Raw genomic sequence first — 16,609 nt, 5'->3', positions numbered from 1 at the left:
TCGTCGTCGCGGGGGGCGCGGGGGGGGGGCTCCCCTACAAGCCATACTTTCCCTAGTACCTCTGACTGTTTGCCAGCAGGTAAAGCAGAAATCAGGTGTGTTGTTCTATTTATTTTGCGTGTAAATATTGTATTTCTTCCGGGAAGTTTTATGGAAAACACAAACCACCAACAAAAAAAAAAAAAAAAAAAAACCAACAAAAAAATAATAATAATATGGGGTGGGGAGGGGGGGGGGCGCGTTTCCGTTTCAGTGCACTGTTTCCCCCAGCCTGGCTGGGACGAGGACAGCGGGGGAGCTCTGTATATAGGGGGGCCGCGGCGGCGGGGTGGGGGGCTCGGCCCCCCCGGCACGGCTCGGGCACGGAGGCGGGCGGGGGGCTGGCGGGGCGGCTCGCCCGGACCCCCCCTCGCCCCCCCGGCGGGGGTCCCGCCGCCCGGCCCCAGTGCAATAGCGGGGTGGCCGCGGTGCCGGCGGACGCTGGCCCGTCCCGCCGAGCTCTGCCCGCCGCTGCCCGCCGCCGCCCCGCGTGTAAATGTGTACAGGCCGCGCGGCGGCGGGGGCTTTTCCAGTGTAAACACTAAAAAAACACAAAACGACAAAAAAAAAAAAAAACCCACATAAACCAACAATTAAAAAAAAAGGAAAAAAAAGGAAAAAAAGGATTAAAAACACAAAGGTTTTATGAACAGCAAACTCTATGTAAAGGCCTTTTAGTATGGAACTTTTTTATTGATAACTTGGCTTATGAATAAATATATGAACCGTTGCTGGCGCCGGCTCTGCTCTCTGCTCTGCCTCAGTTTCCCTCCTGGCACGGCCACCCCCAGCACCCCCAGTTACGGGCGCCCTCCCAGGCACCCGCAGAGGCCTCCCCAGCTCGGTGCATGCGGGAGCCGAGCAGGGTGCCGGGGCCACTGGGCGACGGGGTGATGGTGAAACCCCTGGGCCCCCCCATCCTGGTGGGCCCCCCCGTCCTGGTGGCACCCTGTCCTGGGCAGGGCTGTGCCTCGCAGGGGGTGCAGGAATGCAGGGGTGGGGGACGCGGGCAGGGATGGGGGGGGTGCAGCAGCAATGGGGGTCCCCCAGAGCTGTGGGGATGGGGGGGACAGGGCTGCAGCAGCGGGGGGGCTGCAGGCAGGAGAGCTGTGGGGCAGGGGGGGTGAAAGGTGGAGGGATGCAGGAGGGAGGAGGAGGAGGAGGAGGGAGGAAGGGGCTGCAGGAGCGATGCAGGAGAGGGGAGGGCGGGTGGATGGACGGAGGGTGCAGGCAGGAGGAGGCTGCCGATGGGGGGGAGGGGGGATGCAGGAGGGATGCAGGCAGGAGGAGGCTGCAGGCAGGAGGGATGCAGGTGGGGATGCAGACAAGGGGATGCAGGCAGGAGTGGTGCAGGTGGGAGGAACCTGCGGGGGGGGTGCAGGGGGGTGCAGGCAGGGGGGTGCAGGCAGGGGGTGCGGGGGGGTGCAGGCAGGGGGTGCAGGGGGGGTACAGGGGGGTGCAGGCAGGGAGGTGCAGGGGGTGCAGGCAGGGGGTACAGGGGGGGTACAGGGGGGTGCAGGCAGGGAGGTGCAGGGGGTGCAGGCAGGGGGTACAGGGGTGGTACAGGGGGGTACAGGGGGGTGCAGGCAGGGGGTACAGAGGGGTGCAGGGGTGCAGGCGGGGGGGCAGGGGGGTGCAGGCAGGGGGTACAGGGGGGTGCAGGCAGGGGGTGCAGGCAGGGGGTACAGGGGGGTGCAGGGGGGTGCAGGGGGGTGCAGGCGGGGGGTGCAGGCAGGGGGTGCAGGGGGGTGCAGGGGGGTGCAGGCAGGGGGTGCAGGCAGGGGGTGCAGGGGGGTGCAGGCAGGGGGTGCAGGGGGGTGCAGGCGGGGGGTGCAGGCAGGGGGTGCAGGCAGGGGGTGCAGGGGGTGCAGGGGGTGCAGGCAGGGGGTACAGGGGGGTGCAGGGGTGCAGGCAGGGGGTGCAGGCAGGGGGTGCAGGCGGGGGGTACAGGGGGGTGCAGGGGGGTGCAGGGGTGCAGGCAGGGGGTGCAGGCAGGGGGTGCAGGCAGGGGGTACAGGGGGGTGCAGGGGGTGCAGGCAGGGGGTGCAGGCAGGGGGTGCAGGGGGGTGCAGGCAGGGGGTGCAGGCAGGGGGTGCAGGGGGGTGCAGGGGGGTGCAGGGGGTGCAGGCAGGGGGAAGCCGCAGGCAGCGCTCGGGCCCGTCCCCAGCGGGGGGGGGGCAGTGGGGAGGGGGGGTCGGGCAGAGCGCTCCCACCCCACGTGGGGGCAGACGGACAGGCAGGGCTCGCACGCCATTGGCCGCGCCGCAGCCAACCAGAGGGTGACGGGATGCGGAGCCCGGCGCCCATTGGCTGGCGGGGAGCCCTTTTGTTCTCACCACCCGGCTGCCGTTGACCCCTCCCCTCGGCCGGCAGCGGCGGGGGGGCGGGGCTTGGAGGGGGCGGGGTACACGGCTGCGACGGGGCAGGGGGGCAGGAAGGGCCGCGGGGGGGCTGTAACGGGGGACGGGGGGGCCCGGGCGGCGGCCTCCTGCCCCCCCCCGGGCCGGGGCGCTCCGGGACGCTCCTCCCGGCCCCGCCCGCCCCGGCGCCCGCGGAGCTGAGACCGCGCAAACTCGTGTCGTGCGACGGAGCGGCGGAGCCGTGCTGCCCCCTGGCGGCCGCCCCGGGCCAGGGCTCCGGCCGGAGGCGGTGGGGGGGCGGGTGGTGTGGATGGACAGACGGACAAAGGGAGGGCAGGACGGCCGGGCTGGGCGAGTGGAGGGGCAGACGGGCGGATGCCGGACGGACGGACGGGCAGGTGCGGGGCGGGATGGGCAGACAGAGGGGTGGGCAGAGGGCTGGACGGACGGACGGACAGACGGGTGGACGGACAGACGGACAGCAGGGCGGGGTGCTGGGGGTGCTGGCGGGACTCATCCTGCGCCGGCCCCCGGGCAGGCGGGAGGGAGCCCCGGTGCTGGGCCACGGCTCCGCTGGGCTGGGGGGGGGCAAAGGCTGCGGGGACAGTGCTGGGGGGCACCCAGACACCCCTACACACGCTGGGCCTGATCCCGGCCCAGGCTGCGTCTCCCCGGCACTGGGGGGGGCACCCAGACCCCCCACCCACTGGGCCTGACCCCGGCCCAGGCTGCGTCTCCCCGGCACTGAGCACTCGCTCGCACACACAGCTGTGCCCAGCCACGGCCCCATCCTGCCCCCCCATGACCCCCCCCAGGAGGGGTGCACACCCACCCCTTCCCCTGCACCCCCAAATCAACAGCGGTGTCCCTGGCACGGAGGTGATGGTGACCTCGTGCTGCAGCCACTGCTTGTCCCTGCCGCCGTGCCGGGGCAGCCACGGTGTTGCCGCACCGAGGGGCTGTGGCTCAGCCAGGCCCCATGCGCGGCTGATGCCGGGCTCCCAGTGCCAAAGCGGCTCCGATGGCCTGGGCGCGGGCAAGGACAAATGGAGACGCTTTGGGGACAGCCGGGCAGTGGCATCACCGTGGGACATGCCGGGAAGCCACCTGGGGCAAAGCGGCAGGGAGCACTGTGGCACAGCGCGGCACGGTGCAACACAACACGATGTGGTACCATGAACCCGGCACAGCACAACCCAGCACAGCGCCCTGCGGTTCACCACACCGCCGTGCCGTACAGCCGGTGCCATGCAGCACGGCAGCGCTCGACAGCGAGCAGAGGGGCCGTGGGCCGGTGCTGGCACTGCTTTGGGCTGCCCAAGCACCCCCAGCTGCAGCTTGTCCTCCCCTGCCGCAGCCGGTGTCCTTGCGGTGCGGTGACACCCACCCCGAGCAGGCAGTGCACCCTGGCCCCGCTGCACACCCCCTTCCTGGGTGATGGATGTGCCGCCGTCCCCTCGGCAGTGGCAGCCATCCGTCATGCCCACAGTCACCCGCTCTCCTGGGGATGCTGAGTGCCGACGGGCGGGTGTGGATCTGCACAAGCCTGTGGCCACCACAGGCACCCCGAGGGCTTCGACGCGGGCTGGGTGCCCCCGAAGCGGATCCCACCTGCCATGATGGATGCTGGGTGCTTTGGTCCACGCACCGGTGAAGAGGAGGGGAGGAAGAGCGCCGGCCCGGCTGCAGACACCTGTGCAGGGGCCGGGCTCGGCAGAGGGTGCCAGGGAAGGGGGCGAGAGGAACCCGGCCTTTGGCAGAGAACCGACCCAGTGCCGGGAGGGTACAGCAGCCTGTGCCCGGCTGTGCCGCGTGGCTGATGGACGGGCTCCAGCGCATTTCCCCGGAGCCCCTGCACTGCCGCGGCATCGGACAGTGGTGAGTGGAGCCACGTTGGCAGCAGCCCCAGCAAAGGCCTCGTTGCAGCAGCACTGCCTGACCTTGGGTACTTCCATTAATTAGCGGGTGTCTCACTCCCCTCAGAAAGGAGGGCAGCGTGCGGCAGCACCACCGGCACAGCAGTGCCGCAGGGCCCGGCCGCAGCCGCACGCCAGTCTCGGGGGCATCACTCCCTCCCAGACACGCTCCTGGCAGCGGGCTCAGGCCGAGTGCAGGGCTGGGGGGGGGCGGACAGTGGGGCTCTGCAGCACAAGGCCCCCCCAGGCCAGTGGCACCAGCCCTGCTCCAGCTGCACGCTGGGCTGGGGGGGTCCCATCCAGCACACCTTTGGCCACAGCATGGGGCAGCTGTGGTACCACCGCACGCTTAAAGCTGGAGAGGCAGCTGTGCCACACTGGTTCTTCTAGCAGGGGCACAGCTCTGCCAAAAGCAGGCAGGGGCCAAGGGCAGCACCCATTGCCACCCCTTCCTTGGCACCTGAACAGTCCTTTTTAGCCCAAAAGCACCACCACAGCTTCAGCTCCTCGGAAGAGCGAGGAGCTGCCGCTGAGCTCCCCCCTCACCCACCAGACACAGCCCCGGGTGGAGTTTACTGCAGCGCTTTTTTATTTTCCTTACACAATGATGTGCTGTTGGGCATTACAATTTCTCAACTTTAGGATGACTTACAAATTTTGGTTTCCTACCGTCATGTGAGAACATTAAGGCAACGTACAAAAAAAAATTCTTACATAAATTAAACGATGCAGAAATTTACAGGTGTCAATGCAAAGTTTCAGCAACTCGTGTTGAGTAACTTCAGCCCTGTGACGGCGACTGGGAGACGGGGGGGAGGAGAATGAAGACTGGTTCGTAAGGCTCGGACGCGATATGTTTTCCCAACCTTGCTAGAACGGCAGCGACAGAAGTGAATTCTCGATGGACTCCTACCAGCCTCTACAGGAAATCTGGAATACTCCACACTGGATGTACGGCAAGTCTGACTCCAAATACCCTGTACGCACCGGTCCCGGCCCAGGGGGACGGGCCGCTGTCAGCATAGCGAGCGGTGGGAGCCCCACTCAGGCGCAGGCCCTCCTCCGAGGTGCGGCGCCACGCCAGCCCCGCGCCGGGAGCGGGTCGGTACAGGGTATTTCGCTCAGGCGTACACCGAGGGGACGGCTAACTCGGACAGAGGGTCAAATCGAGCGACGGCTCGACCATCCAGTGCTGACATTTGTCTAACATCAGGTACGGACTTTCCAAGGGCAAGTTTCTTTTGAAAGAAGGCTTATTCCAGTTTTACGAGGCTAGCATGAGGTGTATAGATTTGCCTGGGCAAACATACACTAGTGAGACAACTCATGCAGCAGGCGCAGCGCACCTGCCAGCAGTCCGTTTAGAAGCATTTACGGTGGACGATGGATGGGCCGGACTCATCGTACTCCTGCTTGCTGATCCACATCTGCTGGAAGGTGGAGAGCGAGGCCAGGATGGAGCCGCCGATCCAGACCGAGTATTTGCGCTCAGGTGGGGCGATGATCTGCAAGGAGAGCAAGCAGTGGTCAGAGCGGTCCAGCCTTCTCCCGCCTCCCACGTGCCCCCCCACCGTCCGCTCCAGGAGGAGGGAACGTTTCTTACCTTGATCTTCATCGTGCTGGGCGCCAGGGCTGTGATCTCCTTCTGCATCCTGTCAGCGATGCCGGGGTACATGGTGGTGCCTCCAGACAACACCGTGTTGGCATACAGGTCCTTCCTGATGTCCACATCACACTTCATGATGGAGTTGAAAGTGGTCTCGTGAATGCCGCAGGACTCCATGCCTGGGGAGAGGGGTTGCAGGCTCATTAGTACCCACGCCGCAGCTCGTTTTGGTCACACCAACCCCACAGCAGGGAGGCAACCCTGGGGGCACCGCCCTGGCCCACACCTACCCAGGAAGGAGGGCTGGAAGAGAGCTTCTGGACACCTGAACCTCTCGTTGCCGATGGTGATCACCTGGCCGTCGGGCAGCTCATAGCTCTTCTCCAGGGAGGAGGAAGAGGCAGCAGTGGCCATCTCCTGCTCGAAGTCCAGGGCGACGTAGCACAGCTTTTCCTTTATGTCACGGACAATTTCCCTTTCGGCCGTGGTGGTGAAGCTGTAGCCTCTTTCTGTCAGGATCTTCATGAGGTAGTCTGTCAGGTCACGGCCAGCCAAGTCCAGACGCAGGATGGCGTGGGGCAGAGCATAACCCTCGTAGATGGGCACGGTGTGGGTGACACCATCCCCGGAGTCCATAACAATACCAGTGGTACGACCGGAGGCGTACAGGGACAGCACAGCCTGGATAGCCACATACATGGCTGGGGTGTTGAAGGTTTCAAACATGATCTGGAAAGAGGACAAAAATCAATTAGCGCCAAGTAACGAGCTGGGTCACTCACACCCATGTTAGAACACACATGCTGACATGCAAAAAAAACCCATGTGTGAAGGAAAAGGCAAAGAATGCAGGCAGAAACACAAACAAAAGAAACCTGAGGCGTCAGGGAAGAAATGCCAGGAGTAGAGAGCCCTGAAAATGTCGGGAGAAAAAAAAAAGACAAACTCAGGTTTAAGATGCCATAACGAAAGAAGGTTTGTGAATGAGATGAGCGAGGGGTGGACACCAGGCGAGCGAGGGTACCTGCGTCATCTTCTCTCTGTTGGCCTTGGGGTTCAGGGGAGCCTCTGTGAGCAGCACGGGGTGCTCCTCGGGAGCCACACGCAGCTCGTTGTAGAAAGTGTGATGCCAGATTTTCTCCATGTCATCCCAGTTGGTGACGATGCCGTGCTCGATGGGGTACTTCAGGGTGAGGATCCCTCTCTTGCTCTGGGCCTCGTCCCCCACGTAGCTGTCCTTCTGCCCCATGCCCACCATCACGCCCTGGGAAGCCAAGGGTGAGTCAGCGCCCGCCCGGCGGCAGCACCGCCCCGGCCCGCCCTCCCCTCCTCTTCCTCCCGCCTACCTGGTGCCGGGGGCGCCCGACGATGGAGGGGAAAACGGCGCGGGGGGCGTCGTCCCCGGCGAAACCGGCCTTGCACATGCCGGAGCCGTTGTCGATGACGAGGGCGGCGATCTCCTCTTCCATGGCGGAGGCTCTGCGGTGGAGGGGCGGCCCGGTCAGCGCACCCGCCCCGGGAGGCCGCGCTGGCGGCGGGCCCGGCCCCCCCCGCCCTCCCTCCCTCCGCCGGGACGGACCCCGGCCCCCGCCCGCCCCTCGCGTTTGAATTTCCCGCGCTCTGACGTCACCCCTCGCCGCCGCCAATCGCGCCGCGCCCCCCCAACGGTCCGTTCAAACGGGCGAGACCATTCCACCACGGCGGGGGGGGCGGGGGGGGGAAGGAGGGGCACCGCTACAGCCCACACGGGCGCCGGCCAGGACCGAGCCCGCCACCCCCCCCGGGGACTGTAGGAGAAGGGGGCGGCAGGGGCGCGGGCCACGCCCCATGGCCGCCGGTGCCGCGGGGCCGGTGCTGGTACCTGTGCGGGGGAGGCTGCTCTCGGCGCTGGGGAGACGGTGCCGCCTGGTCCGCTGCCGCCGGCTGAGTGAGACCGTCCGGCTCCCAGCCCCGCGCTTTTATACCCAGGGGGCGACGGCCCCGCCCGCCCGGCCGAGAACATCGCCATATATGGAGATCTTTCAGAAACACGCGTTCTCATTGGCTGGCGCGGCCCCGGCCACGTGGGGCGGCTGCCGCCGGGCTGCCCCCGCCCCGCGGCACCCCGGAACCTGCATGGGGTGAGGGGGGGGGGGGGGGGGGCGGCGGCGACCCCCGGCCCCGGCGGGGACCCCCCCGGCCGCGCCGCCCGGCAGCACCCCCGGCAGCGCGGGGCACCCCCCGCCGAGCACCGGCCACCCCCCCCCGGGCGGCGCCCGGTTCCCCTCCGGTGGCGCCGGGCCCCCGCGGGCCTCGCCGGGCCTGGCCCCGCACCCCGAAGGTGGCACCGCGCCCCCCCCCCCCCCCCGCCCCGGGCGGCACCGGGCACCCCCCGGGCAGCACGTGCACGGCCTCAGGCAGCACGTGCACCCCCCTCACGGCATGTGCACCCCCACCCACAGCACCCGGCACCCCCAGGCAGCACCCAGCACCCCCACCCGCTGCACCGGCCACCCCCCGGGCAGCACCTGCGCCCCCACCCACCGCACCTGCACCCCACCGGCAGCACCGGCCGCCCCTCGGGACCGGGCACCCCCGGTGCCCACCGCCCCGCCGGCCGCACCGCCCAGCCCAGCGCCCCGCACCCCGGCTCGCCCCCAGCTGCACCCCCAGACTCCGGCAGCGCCGTTCCCCGCCAGCCCCGTGCACCCCCGGCAGCGCCCCGCACCCGTTGCACCCCCATAGGTAACCCCACGTATCCTATAGGTTACGCGCTGGCGCGGGCGTCCCACAGCTATAAGCACCCCTGACCCCCCGTCCGCGCTCCCGCCAGCTCCTATAGGCAGGCCGTGCCTCCGGTGCAGCACCCCGCGCCCCGCAGGCAGCACCCCGCGCCCCAGCAGCGCCGTCCCACCCGCAGCACCGCGCAGCCAGCGCCGGGCGCCCCAAAACGCTCTGCCCCGGCTCCAGTGCTGCCGCACACCCGCTGACGGTGCCGACACCCCACAGAACGGTGCCGTGCACCCTACGGATGGCACCCTGCCTGGGGACGGCATCCCCCACGGGCACCCCCCGGCTGCACCGCCCCACCCAGAGCGTCTCCCCAGGGAGAACCCCACCAGCGTAGCTGGCACCCCCGTCCCGGCAGCCCCCGGCAGCCTGGGGCCTTCGGTGCGTCCCAGCCCCCCTGCTTTGTCAGGGGTGCCACCGCCTGTGCACCCCGCGCTGCTGCTGGGTGTCATGGGCACGGCTCACACCAGCGCACCATGCTGGAGACCCGTGTGCTGTGCCAGGTAGCCACGCGCCATGTCAGATAGCCACGCACTATGCCAGAGACCCATGTGCCGTGCCGGAGGCCCCTGCGCCGTGCCAGATAGCCACACGCCATGTGAGATAGCCACGTGCTATGCTGGAGACCCATGTGCCATGCCGGAGGCCCCTGCGCCATGTCAGATAGCCACGCATTATGCCGGAGACCCATGTGCCGTGCCGGAGGCCCCTGCACCGTGCCAGGTAGCCACACGCCATGTCAGATAGCCACGTGCTATGCTGGAGACCTATGTGCCGTGCCGGAGGCCCCTGCGCCATGTCAGATAGCCACGCGCTATGCCGGAGACCCATGTGCCATGCCAGAGGCCCCTGCGCCGTGCCAGGTAGCCACACGCCATGTCAGATAGCCACGTGCTATGCCGGAGACCCACGTGCCGTGGTGGCAGCTCCTGAGCCCCCAGCCCCTCCGTGCTGGTTGGGAGTGTTGAGGCGTGATGGCCTTGCCATCACCCGCGTCTGTGCCAGGAGCAGCCGGCAGCGGAAGCTCATCAGCTTCCGAGGGATTCCCAGCACCGCTCGGGGACAAAACACCGCACGCCCAGGCCTTCCCTGGCAGGCCCCGGTGCCGCCGCCAGCTGAGCCTGGCCGGGCATTGTGGCGGGGTGTCAGCGGTGCAGCGGCAGCAGGCCGGGGGTGCCGGGGTGCGGGACAGGGTGGTGCTGGCGCTGGGTGGGTGGCAGAGGGATGGGGGGTCCTGTGCGGGTCCCGGCACAGCTCGAGGGGTCTCACGTCCCCCCGTGCCAGCGCCGAGCGGCCGGCCTGGCCCAGCGTCCCGGTGGGCCGCGGAGGGCTGGGGCCGGCGGCCGGTGGGCACCGGCACCGGGGGCTGGGGGCTGCCTCAGGGGGGCTGCGGGGTGACAGCCGCAGCCCCCAGCCCCATCCCGGGGCGCGGGGCCCGGCCGGACCCCCCGCTCGGGCGCAGGGCGGTGGGCTCCCCGGCGGCGGCAGCCCCTGCCCGGGGCTCCGGACCCCCCCGGGGCCACCGACACTGGGGGGGTCCCGCGCAGGAGACAGCGGGGGACGAAGGCGACGCTGCGGGGCGGGATCCCGCGGGGCGAAGGGACGCCGGGGGCTGCGGGGGGGGCCCGGGGCGGTGCCGGGGGGGCCCGGGGCGGTGTCGGGGCTCTGCCCCGGCGCTTCCTCCTGCCCAAAGAAGGCCGCCCCGGCGGCCGGTGAGGAAGGGCCGGGCAGGGCCGGGCAGGGCCGGGGCGGCCCCGGGGGGGCCCCCGCCATGCGGGGCGGGCGCAGGCAGCGCGTCGCGGCCGTATTAGGAGCGATCGGGCCGGTGGCAGCGGGACGCCCGGCCCCGACACCGCCCCGCACCGCCGCGGGGACCTTCGCCCGGGACGGGGGGAGGAGGAGGAGGGGGGGGACGGGAGGAGGAGGAGGAGGAGGAGGAGGAAGGCGCCGCGCCCCTCCCCGCTGCCCGTGGCCGCGGTGATGCGGGTGTGTCCCGTCCCCCCCCCGCCTGTGCGCAGCCTCCGTCGCCGCGGTGACACACAGTCATCGTCCCCTCCCGTCGCCATGGTGACGGGCGGGTGCTGGCGCGGGGAGGGGTGATGGGGTGACGGGGTGGGGTCCCCCGGGGGGTACGGCCGAGCACCGCCCCCCCATACCCCTCCTGCCCCCCCCCCCTCCTGACCCCCCCGTTCCCCCCCCAAACCCCGACCCCCCCCAAGCCCTGCCCCCCCCGGGCTGTTGGGGCACGGCTGAGCCCCCCCCCGACCCCCCCAGGGCCAGGACCACGCTGGGGGCCGGGGGCCCCCCCGGCCGGGGAGCCCAGCACCCCCCATCCCTCCCGGGAAGGGTGTTGGATCGAAACCGGGGTGGGGCCACCCTCCGCGGCTCCCTGCGATGCCCGGGCGGGAGGGGCTGTCACGAGTGTGTCAGGTCTCAGCCGCCAGCCCCAGCGGGGAGCGGGGCTGGGAGTGTGCGCGGGGAGGGGGCCAGCTGTCCCCAAGCCGGGAGGGACACAGGGACAGGCTGTGGCTTCGGGGCAGGGCCCAGGCGGACCCCCCCCCCCCCCCCGAAGGGAACCTGACCCCCACTGCGGGGGGGCCCGGCACATATAAATGCAGCTCCCGGCTGCTCTGCCAGGCAGGTGCCGGTGTGCACCCACCGAGAGCCGGCACTGCCAGACCCCGGGGAGCCCACGTCCCCCCAGGCCCCCCCCAGCCCCCTCGAGCCCCCCAGCACCTGCAGGACCCTGACCCACTTATCCCCCCCCGGCCCGAAAGCCGACCCGTATCCGTTTCGGCCAGGGTCAGTTACACCGCACCGGGCAGTGCGGCCGCAGCTCGGGTAACGCAGCGGCTGGGGGGCCGCAGCACCCCCCGACGTGGTAAGAGAGAGCCCGGCCATGAAAAAGTCATGAGGCAACCAATCCCTGGGACCTATTTTCGGGAACAATAACCGGGCGCCGCACTGACACCGGAGCCGCAGGTCCGGGGGGAAGGCAGCAGCGGGAGCCATCGCGGCCGGGGCCTCGCTGCGGCACAGCAGCATCACCGGCGCATGGCCACTCTCCGGCGCAGGGGCTGGCACCGGGTGTCCGAGTGCTTTGGGGCGCAGGCGGTGGCGGGGCCCCGTGCCAGCGCGGGCAGAGCCCGTCCCCATGTCCCTGCGGTGGAGCGTGGCCGAGGCCGGGGGTCCCTGCGGCTGTGCCTGCCCCGCTCGGGGGGTCCCTGTGGCTGGGCTGGGGGGAAGGTGCCTGCAGGGCAGGAGTGGGGACTGTCCCCTGCACCCCTGTCCCCTTTCGTCCCCTGGGAAGGCAGCCCAGCCATACTGCTGTCATGAGCTTCAGGCAGCCTCAGCCCCGTGGAACGGAGGACCTCGCACCCCGGGCGATGGGGGGGCCCAGCCATCGCTCCAGCGGGCCGGGGCGGCCGTGACCCCGAGCCACAGCAGCAGGAGGGATTTGGGGCCACAGGACAGATGGAGGCCAAGGGCCCCAAAGCAGGATAAAAGGTTTAAACTAATCAAAATGCCTGGCTAATTGGTAAGGCGCTTAGGGGCTGGCCGGGAGGCGGCGCGGCTGGAGGTGACCTGCTGCTGAATCCGAGGGGCCGGTAACCTTAGCCCGCCGGGAACAGATACGCTGGCCCGCGCCCGGATCGGGTTCCCACCCAAGTTTTCCACCCGTGGCTCCGCGGCGCGAAGGGCGAGAGCCAGGGCTGCGGCGACGGAGGGTGGTGGTGCGGCCGCGCGCCTCGAGGAGCCGTCCGGGGGCTGCCACGGTGTCCCCTCGCCCGGGGTCTCGGCGAAAGCCCCGCCGCAGGTTACGGCCACCCCGGTGCCCGCCGCAATCTGGCCGGACTAATCCTACCTGCAGCTAATTAAACGGGCTGCGGCCCCCGGCCCACCCCCGGCACCCCCCCGCCGTGCCACACCGAGCCGTGCCGAGCCGCCCCGCGGGGCCAGTGCAGCAGCGGCGCCGGGGCAGCGCAGACGTCCCCGTGGGCACAGCTGGCCGGCCCCGCCGCGACGCCCAGGCTTGGCAGGGCCGGGGAGCCCCCGCCGCCCCCCCGGGGGCCGCCCCGCGCCAGCGGAAGATGCCAACGAATGGGATCCACCAGGTCCTGAAGATCCAGTTCGGGCTGATCAACTGCGAGAGCCGGTACCTGACGGCGGAGAGCTTCGGCTACAAGGTGAACGCCTCGGCGCCCAGCCTGAAGCGCAAGCAGATCTGGACGCTGGAGCAGGATGAAGCTGACAGCTCCGTCGTCTTCCTCAAGAGCCACCTGGGCCGGTACCTGGGTGCCGACAAGGACGGGAAGGTGCGGTGCGAGGCCGAGCAGCCGGGCCGGGATGAACGCTTCAGCATCATCACCCAGTCGGACGGGCGCTGGGCGCTGCAGTCGGCTCCGCACCGGCGTTTCTTCGGGGGCCGGGAGGACCGGCTCTCCTGCTTCGCCCCCAGCGTGACGGAGGGCGAGCTCTGGACCGTGCACTTGGCCATGCACCCCCAGGCCAACCTGCTGAGCGTCAGCCGCCGCCGCTACGCCCACCTCAGCGCCCACGAGGACGAAATCGCCACCGACAGCAACCTGCCCTGGGGGGTGGACGCCCTCATCACCCTCTGCTTCCAGGACAAGAAGTACAGCCTGCGCACCGCCGATGAGCGCTACCTGCGCTGCGACGGCACGCTGGTCCCCGAGCCCGGCGCCCGCACCGGCTACACCCTTGAGTTCAAGGCGGGCAAGCTGGCTTTCAAGGACTGTGATGGCAAATACCTGGCGCCCACGGGGCCCACCGGCACCCTCAAGTCCGGCCGCAGCTCCAAGCCAGGCAAAGACGAACTCTTCGACCTGGAGGAGAGCCACCCCCAGGTGGTCTTCACGGCGGCCAACGGCAGATACGTCTCCATCCGGCAGGGTAAGGGCTGCCCGCACCCCGCTGCCTGCTCCCTGCCCGCCTCGGGAGCCCCGGCTGTCGCCGGGGATCGGCTCAGCCGAAAGCTCCCACAGCCGCGGAGGGCTCTGTGGGAGCACCCCTGGGACCCCCGCCACGGGAGGGGACCCGACAATAACAACGAGGGGGAGGCTGCAGCCGGCGGGGCCAGGGTGGGAGCAGCAGTGGGGCTGCGCAGAGCTCCGCAGGTGTGTGTGGGTGCGCAGGGCTCCGTGGGCGCGCGTAGGGGTGCGCCTGTACACGTGCGTGTGCGTGTGAGCAGGGCTCCGTGCATGCAGCCCATACGTGTTTGTGCGTGGACGATGCTGTGTGCACAGGCGTGCGCGCAGCCTGTTCGTGTGTGCATGCGTGCAGGGCTCTTCCCAGCACAGTGCGTGCACGCGTGTTTGTGTGTGCACGGCTCTGCAGTGCTGCACACGTGCACATACGTGTAGGGCTCAGCTCAGTGGGCACGCGTGGGGCTCTCTGCGCAGCCGTGGGGGCACGCGCGCACGTGTGTGTCCTCCCGTGGCATGGGGCTGAGCCCGGCAGCCCAGGGCAGGCAGCTGCAGGCAGGAGGGGATGGGCAGAGCCCTGCCTGCGGCCAGACCCCGCAGCAGGGAGCCGGGCACGGGCCAGCGGATGGGATCGCGGCCTCTGGAGCCCGTGGGGGTCCCCGAGGGGCCCCCATCGCCCGGGCAGCGGTGGCTGTGCCATGACCCCGGCTGCCCTGCCGTCCCCCGGGCACCGGGAACATGCCTGCCCCTGTGCCAAGCGGCTTAGGGCCGGGTGACGGTGGCACGCAGGCTATAAATAGGGGGTTTGTGCGCTGCGGGGCTAACCAGATGGATTCGGCAGCAATCAGATTAACCAGCCCAATTAGCATGATTGTTCGCAGAAGGATTTACTGCTGTCGGGGAGGGGCCGGGGGAGGGAGAGCGCAGCCATGGCTCATCTGCGCACGTGGCCGGAGCGGGGCTGGTGCCGACGGCCACTCCCGCCCGCAGGCGTCAACGTCTCGGCGAACCAGGACGAGGAGCTGAACCACGAGACCTTCCAGCTCCAGATCGACAGTGACACCAACAAGTGCAGCCTGCACACCAACACCGGCAGCTACTGGACCCTCGTGGCCCATGGGGGCATCCAGGCTGTGGCCACCGAAGTGTGAGTGCGGCCGTGCCGCAGCGTGGGGCTGGGAAGGGGGTCTAGGGGGGACAGGCTGCCCCAGCTCATGCTCTCCCTCCGCCACCAGCGCTGCCAACACCATGTTCGACATCGAGTGGCGCGGGCGGCGCGTGGCCCTGCGCGCCAGCAACGGCCGGTACGTCTGCACCAAGAGGAACGGGCAGCTGGCAGCCGTCAGTGACACCGTGGGTAAGTGCCAGGGGTGGCCGGGGGGTCCCGGCCTTGGCCCCCCACCCCAGGGTGCTCAGGGCCGGGCTCCCGCACAGGGGAGGATGAGGAGTTCACCCTGAAGCTGATCAACCGCCCGATGCTGGTGCTGCGGGGTGAGCACGGCTTCGTCTGTTACCACCGCGGCTCCAACCTGCTCGACTCCAACCGCTCTGTCTATGATGTCTTCCACATCAGTTTCAGTGATGGCGCCTACCAGATCCGAGGTGGGCGATGGGGTGGGGGGCTACCAGGGCAGGGGGCTGCCGGGGGTCCGGCCAGGCCCCGGTGATGTCCCCGGGGACTCTCCGCAGGCCAGGGGGGCAAGTTCTGGTACGTGGCGAGCAGCGGGTCGGTGTGCAGCGATGGGGACCTCTCTGAGGACTTCTTCTTCGAGTTCCGGGAACGAGGACGCGTCGCCATCAAAGGGAAGAACGGCCGGTACCTGCGTGGGGACCCAGCCGGCACCCTGCGCGCCGACAGCGAGTCCGTGCTGCGGGCCACGCTCTGGGAGTACTGACCTGCCTGGCACCAGCTGCCCACCGCAGCGTCCCCCAGCCCGCCCCACTCCCAGGTTGGCCGGGGGCACTAGCTCGTCCCCAGGCAAAGGATGGCGGTGGAGCCAGTGGTGGCACCATCCATGGCAGGGGTGTCCCCGACCCCCCTCGACTCATGGCATTAAAGTCAGCCTGGATCACACCAGGGCAGCGCCTCATACTCCTTTCCCTCCTACAGTCCCCCAAGGGCAGGGGTGCCCGCGCCCCGAGGGCTCCTCAGGTGAAGCCCCGGAATCCCCCCGTCCCCCTCCCTGTGCTCAGCCCGGGAGCCCCCACACGCTGGGAAAGGGCTGATCCTGTCTGGGCATCCTGGCCCTGTCACCGCTGGGGGACGCAGGGACCCCCGGGCTGCCGAAGGCAGAGCTGCCAGGCAGTGGTCGCAGGGCCCTGGGGTGCCGCACGGCAAAGCGAACCTGCTGCAGGCAGGACCCCTCCGGGCTGCGCAGGGAGCTGGAGCCCAGAGGGGCTGGGATGCCCACGGACCTTCCGCCAGGCTAGGGGAGCAGGAGGGGGCTGCAAGTGGGCTATAGGGGAGGGCCCCAGCGGAGGCTCCCCGTGCAGCGCCAGCAGGCACGAGAGGAGAGGGGTTGCCAGGGCTGCAGACCTCCGGGTGGGCAGGGTGACATGGGGCAAGGAAGATGCAGTGCTTCCAACACCGAGCGCGGGGTATGGCCCTGCGGCTGCAGCTGGCAGCATCACCCTAAATGTGGTGGGGCCACGGGGGCTGGCGGTGGCAGCCCCCCAGGGAGCTGGCAGGGCCCTACTGGGAGATGGAAAGGAAAAGAGACGGGCACTCGCTGAGCGGCACGATCGTTTTCATGGCAGACGACAGATTTACAGACAGTGGAGCGGTGCGGGGAAGGACTGGGCCAAAACACGCTGCACCACCACAGAAATACAAGATCATTTATAGAAACAACGGGGGAGCGGAAAACCCCCTCCCCTGCCCAGCAGAAAACGGGGTTCCCCCGGGCGGGCGCCCGCTGGGCACCCTGGCACAGCACCCTGTTTGTCCTGATCCTGAAAGGCAAGGCGGCACGG

The 16,609-nt window shown here is 69.4% G+C and overlaps 2 protein-coding genes across 4 annotated transcripts; one reads left to right on the top strand and one right to left on the bottom strand.

The window, feature by feature from the left end:
• Window positions 1-4,881: 4,881 nt before the first annotated feature.
• ACTG1 (actin gamma 1) lies at window positions 4,882-7,823 on the bottom strand. 2 transcript variants are annotated; one of them, XM_059828309.1, is made up of 6 exons: window positions 7,783-7,823; window positions 7,268-7,400; window positions 6,946-7,185; window positions 6,212-6,650; window positions 5,919-6,100; window positions 4,882-5,820 (listed from the first exon to the last, which is right to left on the bottom strand). In XM_059828309.1, exons 2-6 carry the CDS (start codon window positions 7,388-7,390, stop codon window positions 5,677-5,679), a joined length of 1,128 nt encoding a protein of 375 aa, XP_059684292.1. In that variant the 5' UTR covers window positions 7,391-7,400; window positions 7,783-7,823; the 3' UTR covers window positions 4,882-5,676. The 2 variants fall into 2 exon arrangements, with proteins under 2 accessions (XP_059684292.1, XP_059684293.1); XM_059828310.1 differs by lacking the exons at window positions 7,268-7,400; window positions 7,783-7,823 and adding an exon at window positions 6,797-6,834 and having other exon boundaries at window positions 6,946-7,064.
• Window positions 7,824-12,781: 4,958 nt separating this feature from the next.
• On the top strand, window positions 12,782-15,531 carry FSCN2 (fascin actin-bundling protein 2, retinal). 2 transcript variants are annotated; one of them, XM_059828319.1, is made up of 5 exons: window positions 12,782-13,604; window positions 14,627-14,783; window positions 14,872-14,993; window positions 15,071-15,238; window positions 15,326-15,531. In XM_059828319.1, exons 1-5 carry the CDS (start codon window positions 12,782-12,784, stop codon window positions 15,529-15,531), a joined length of 1,476 nt encoding a protein of 491 aa, XP_059684302.1. The 2 variants fall into 2 exon arrangements, with proteins under 2 accessions (XP_059684302.1, XP_059684301.1); XM_059828318.1 differs by having other exon boundaries at window positions 14,872-14,997; window positions 15,030-15,238.
• Window positions 15,532-16,609: the final 1,078 nt, after the last annotated feature.

This window comes from Gavia stellata, chromosome 22 (assembly GCF_030936135.1).
Source record: "Gavia stellata isolate bGavSte3 chromosome 22, bGavSte3.hap2, whole genome shotgun sequence".
NCBI classification, from domain to species: domain Eukaryota; kingdom Metazoa; phylum Chordata; class Aves; order Gaviiformes; family Gaviidae; genus Gavia; species Gavia stellata.
Note: the sequence above shows the minus strand (reverse complement) of the source record. Positions and strands in the feature narration are given on the sequence as shown.

Excerpts from the sequence above, each read along its gene's own strand:
- FSCN2 (XM_059828318.1), top strand. The coding sequence starts at position 12,782 with ATGCCAACGAATGGGATCCACCAGGTCCTGAAGATCCAGTTCGGGCTG. Across the intron at positions 13,605-14,626 it reads ATACGTCTCCATCCGGCAGG|GCGTCAACGTCTCGGCGAAC; the intron begins GTAAGGGCTGCC and ends TCCCGCCCGCAG. Across the intron at positions 15,239-15,325 it reads TGGCGCCTACCAGATCCGAG|GCCAGGGGGGCAAGTTCTGG; the intron begins GTGGGCGATGGG and ends GACTCTCCGCAG.
- ACTG1 (XM_059828309.1), bottom strand. The coding sequence starts at position 7,390 with ATGGAAGAGGAGATCGCCGCCCTCGTCATCGACAACGGCTCCGGCATG. Across the intron at positions 6,651-6,945 it reads ACAGAGAGAAGATGACGCAG|ATCATGTTTGAAACCTTCAA; the intron begins GTACCCTCGCTC and ends TCCTCTTTCCAG. Across the intron at positions 5,821-5,918 it reads CCAGCACGATGAAGATCAAG|ATCATCGCCCCACCTGAGCG; the intron begins GTAAGAAACGTT and ends CTCTCCTTGCAG.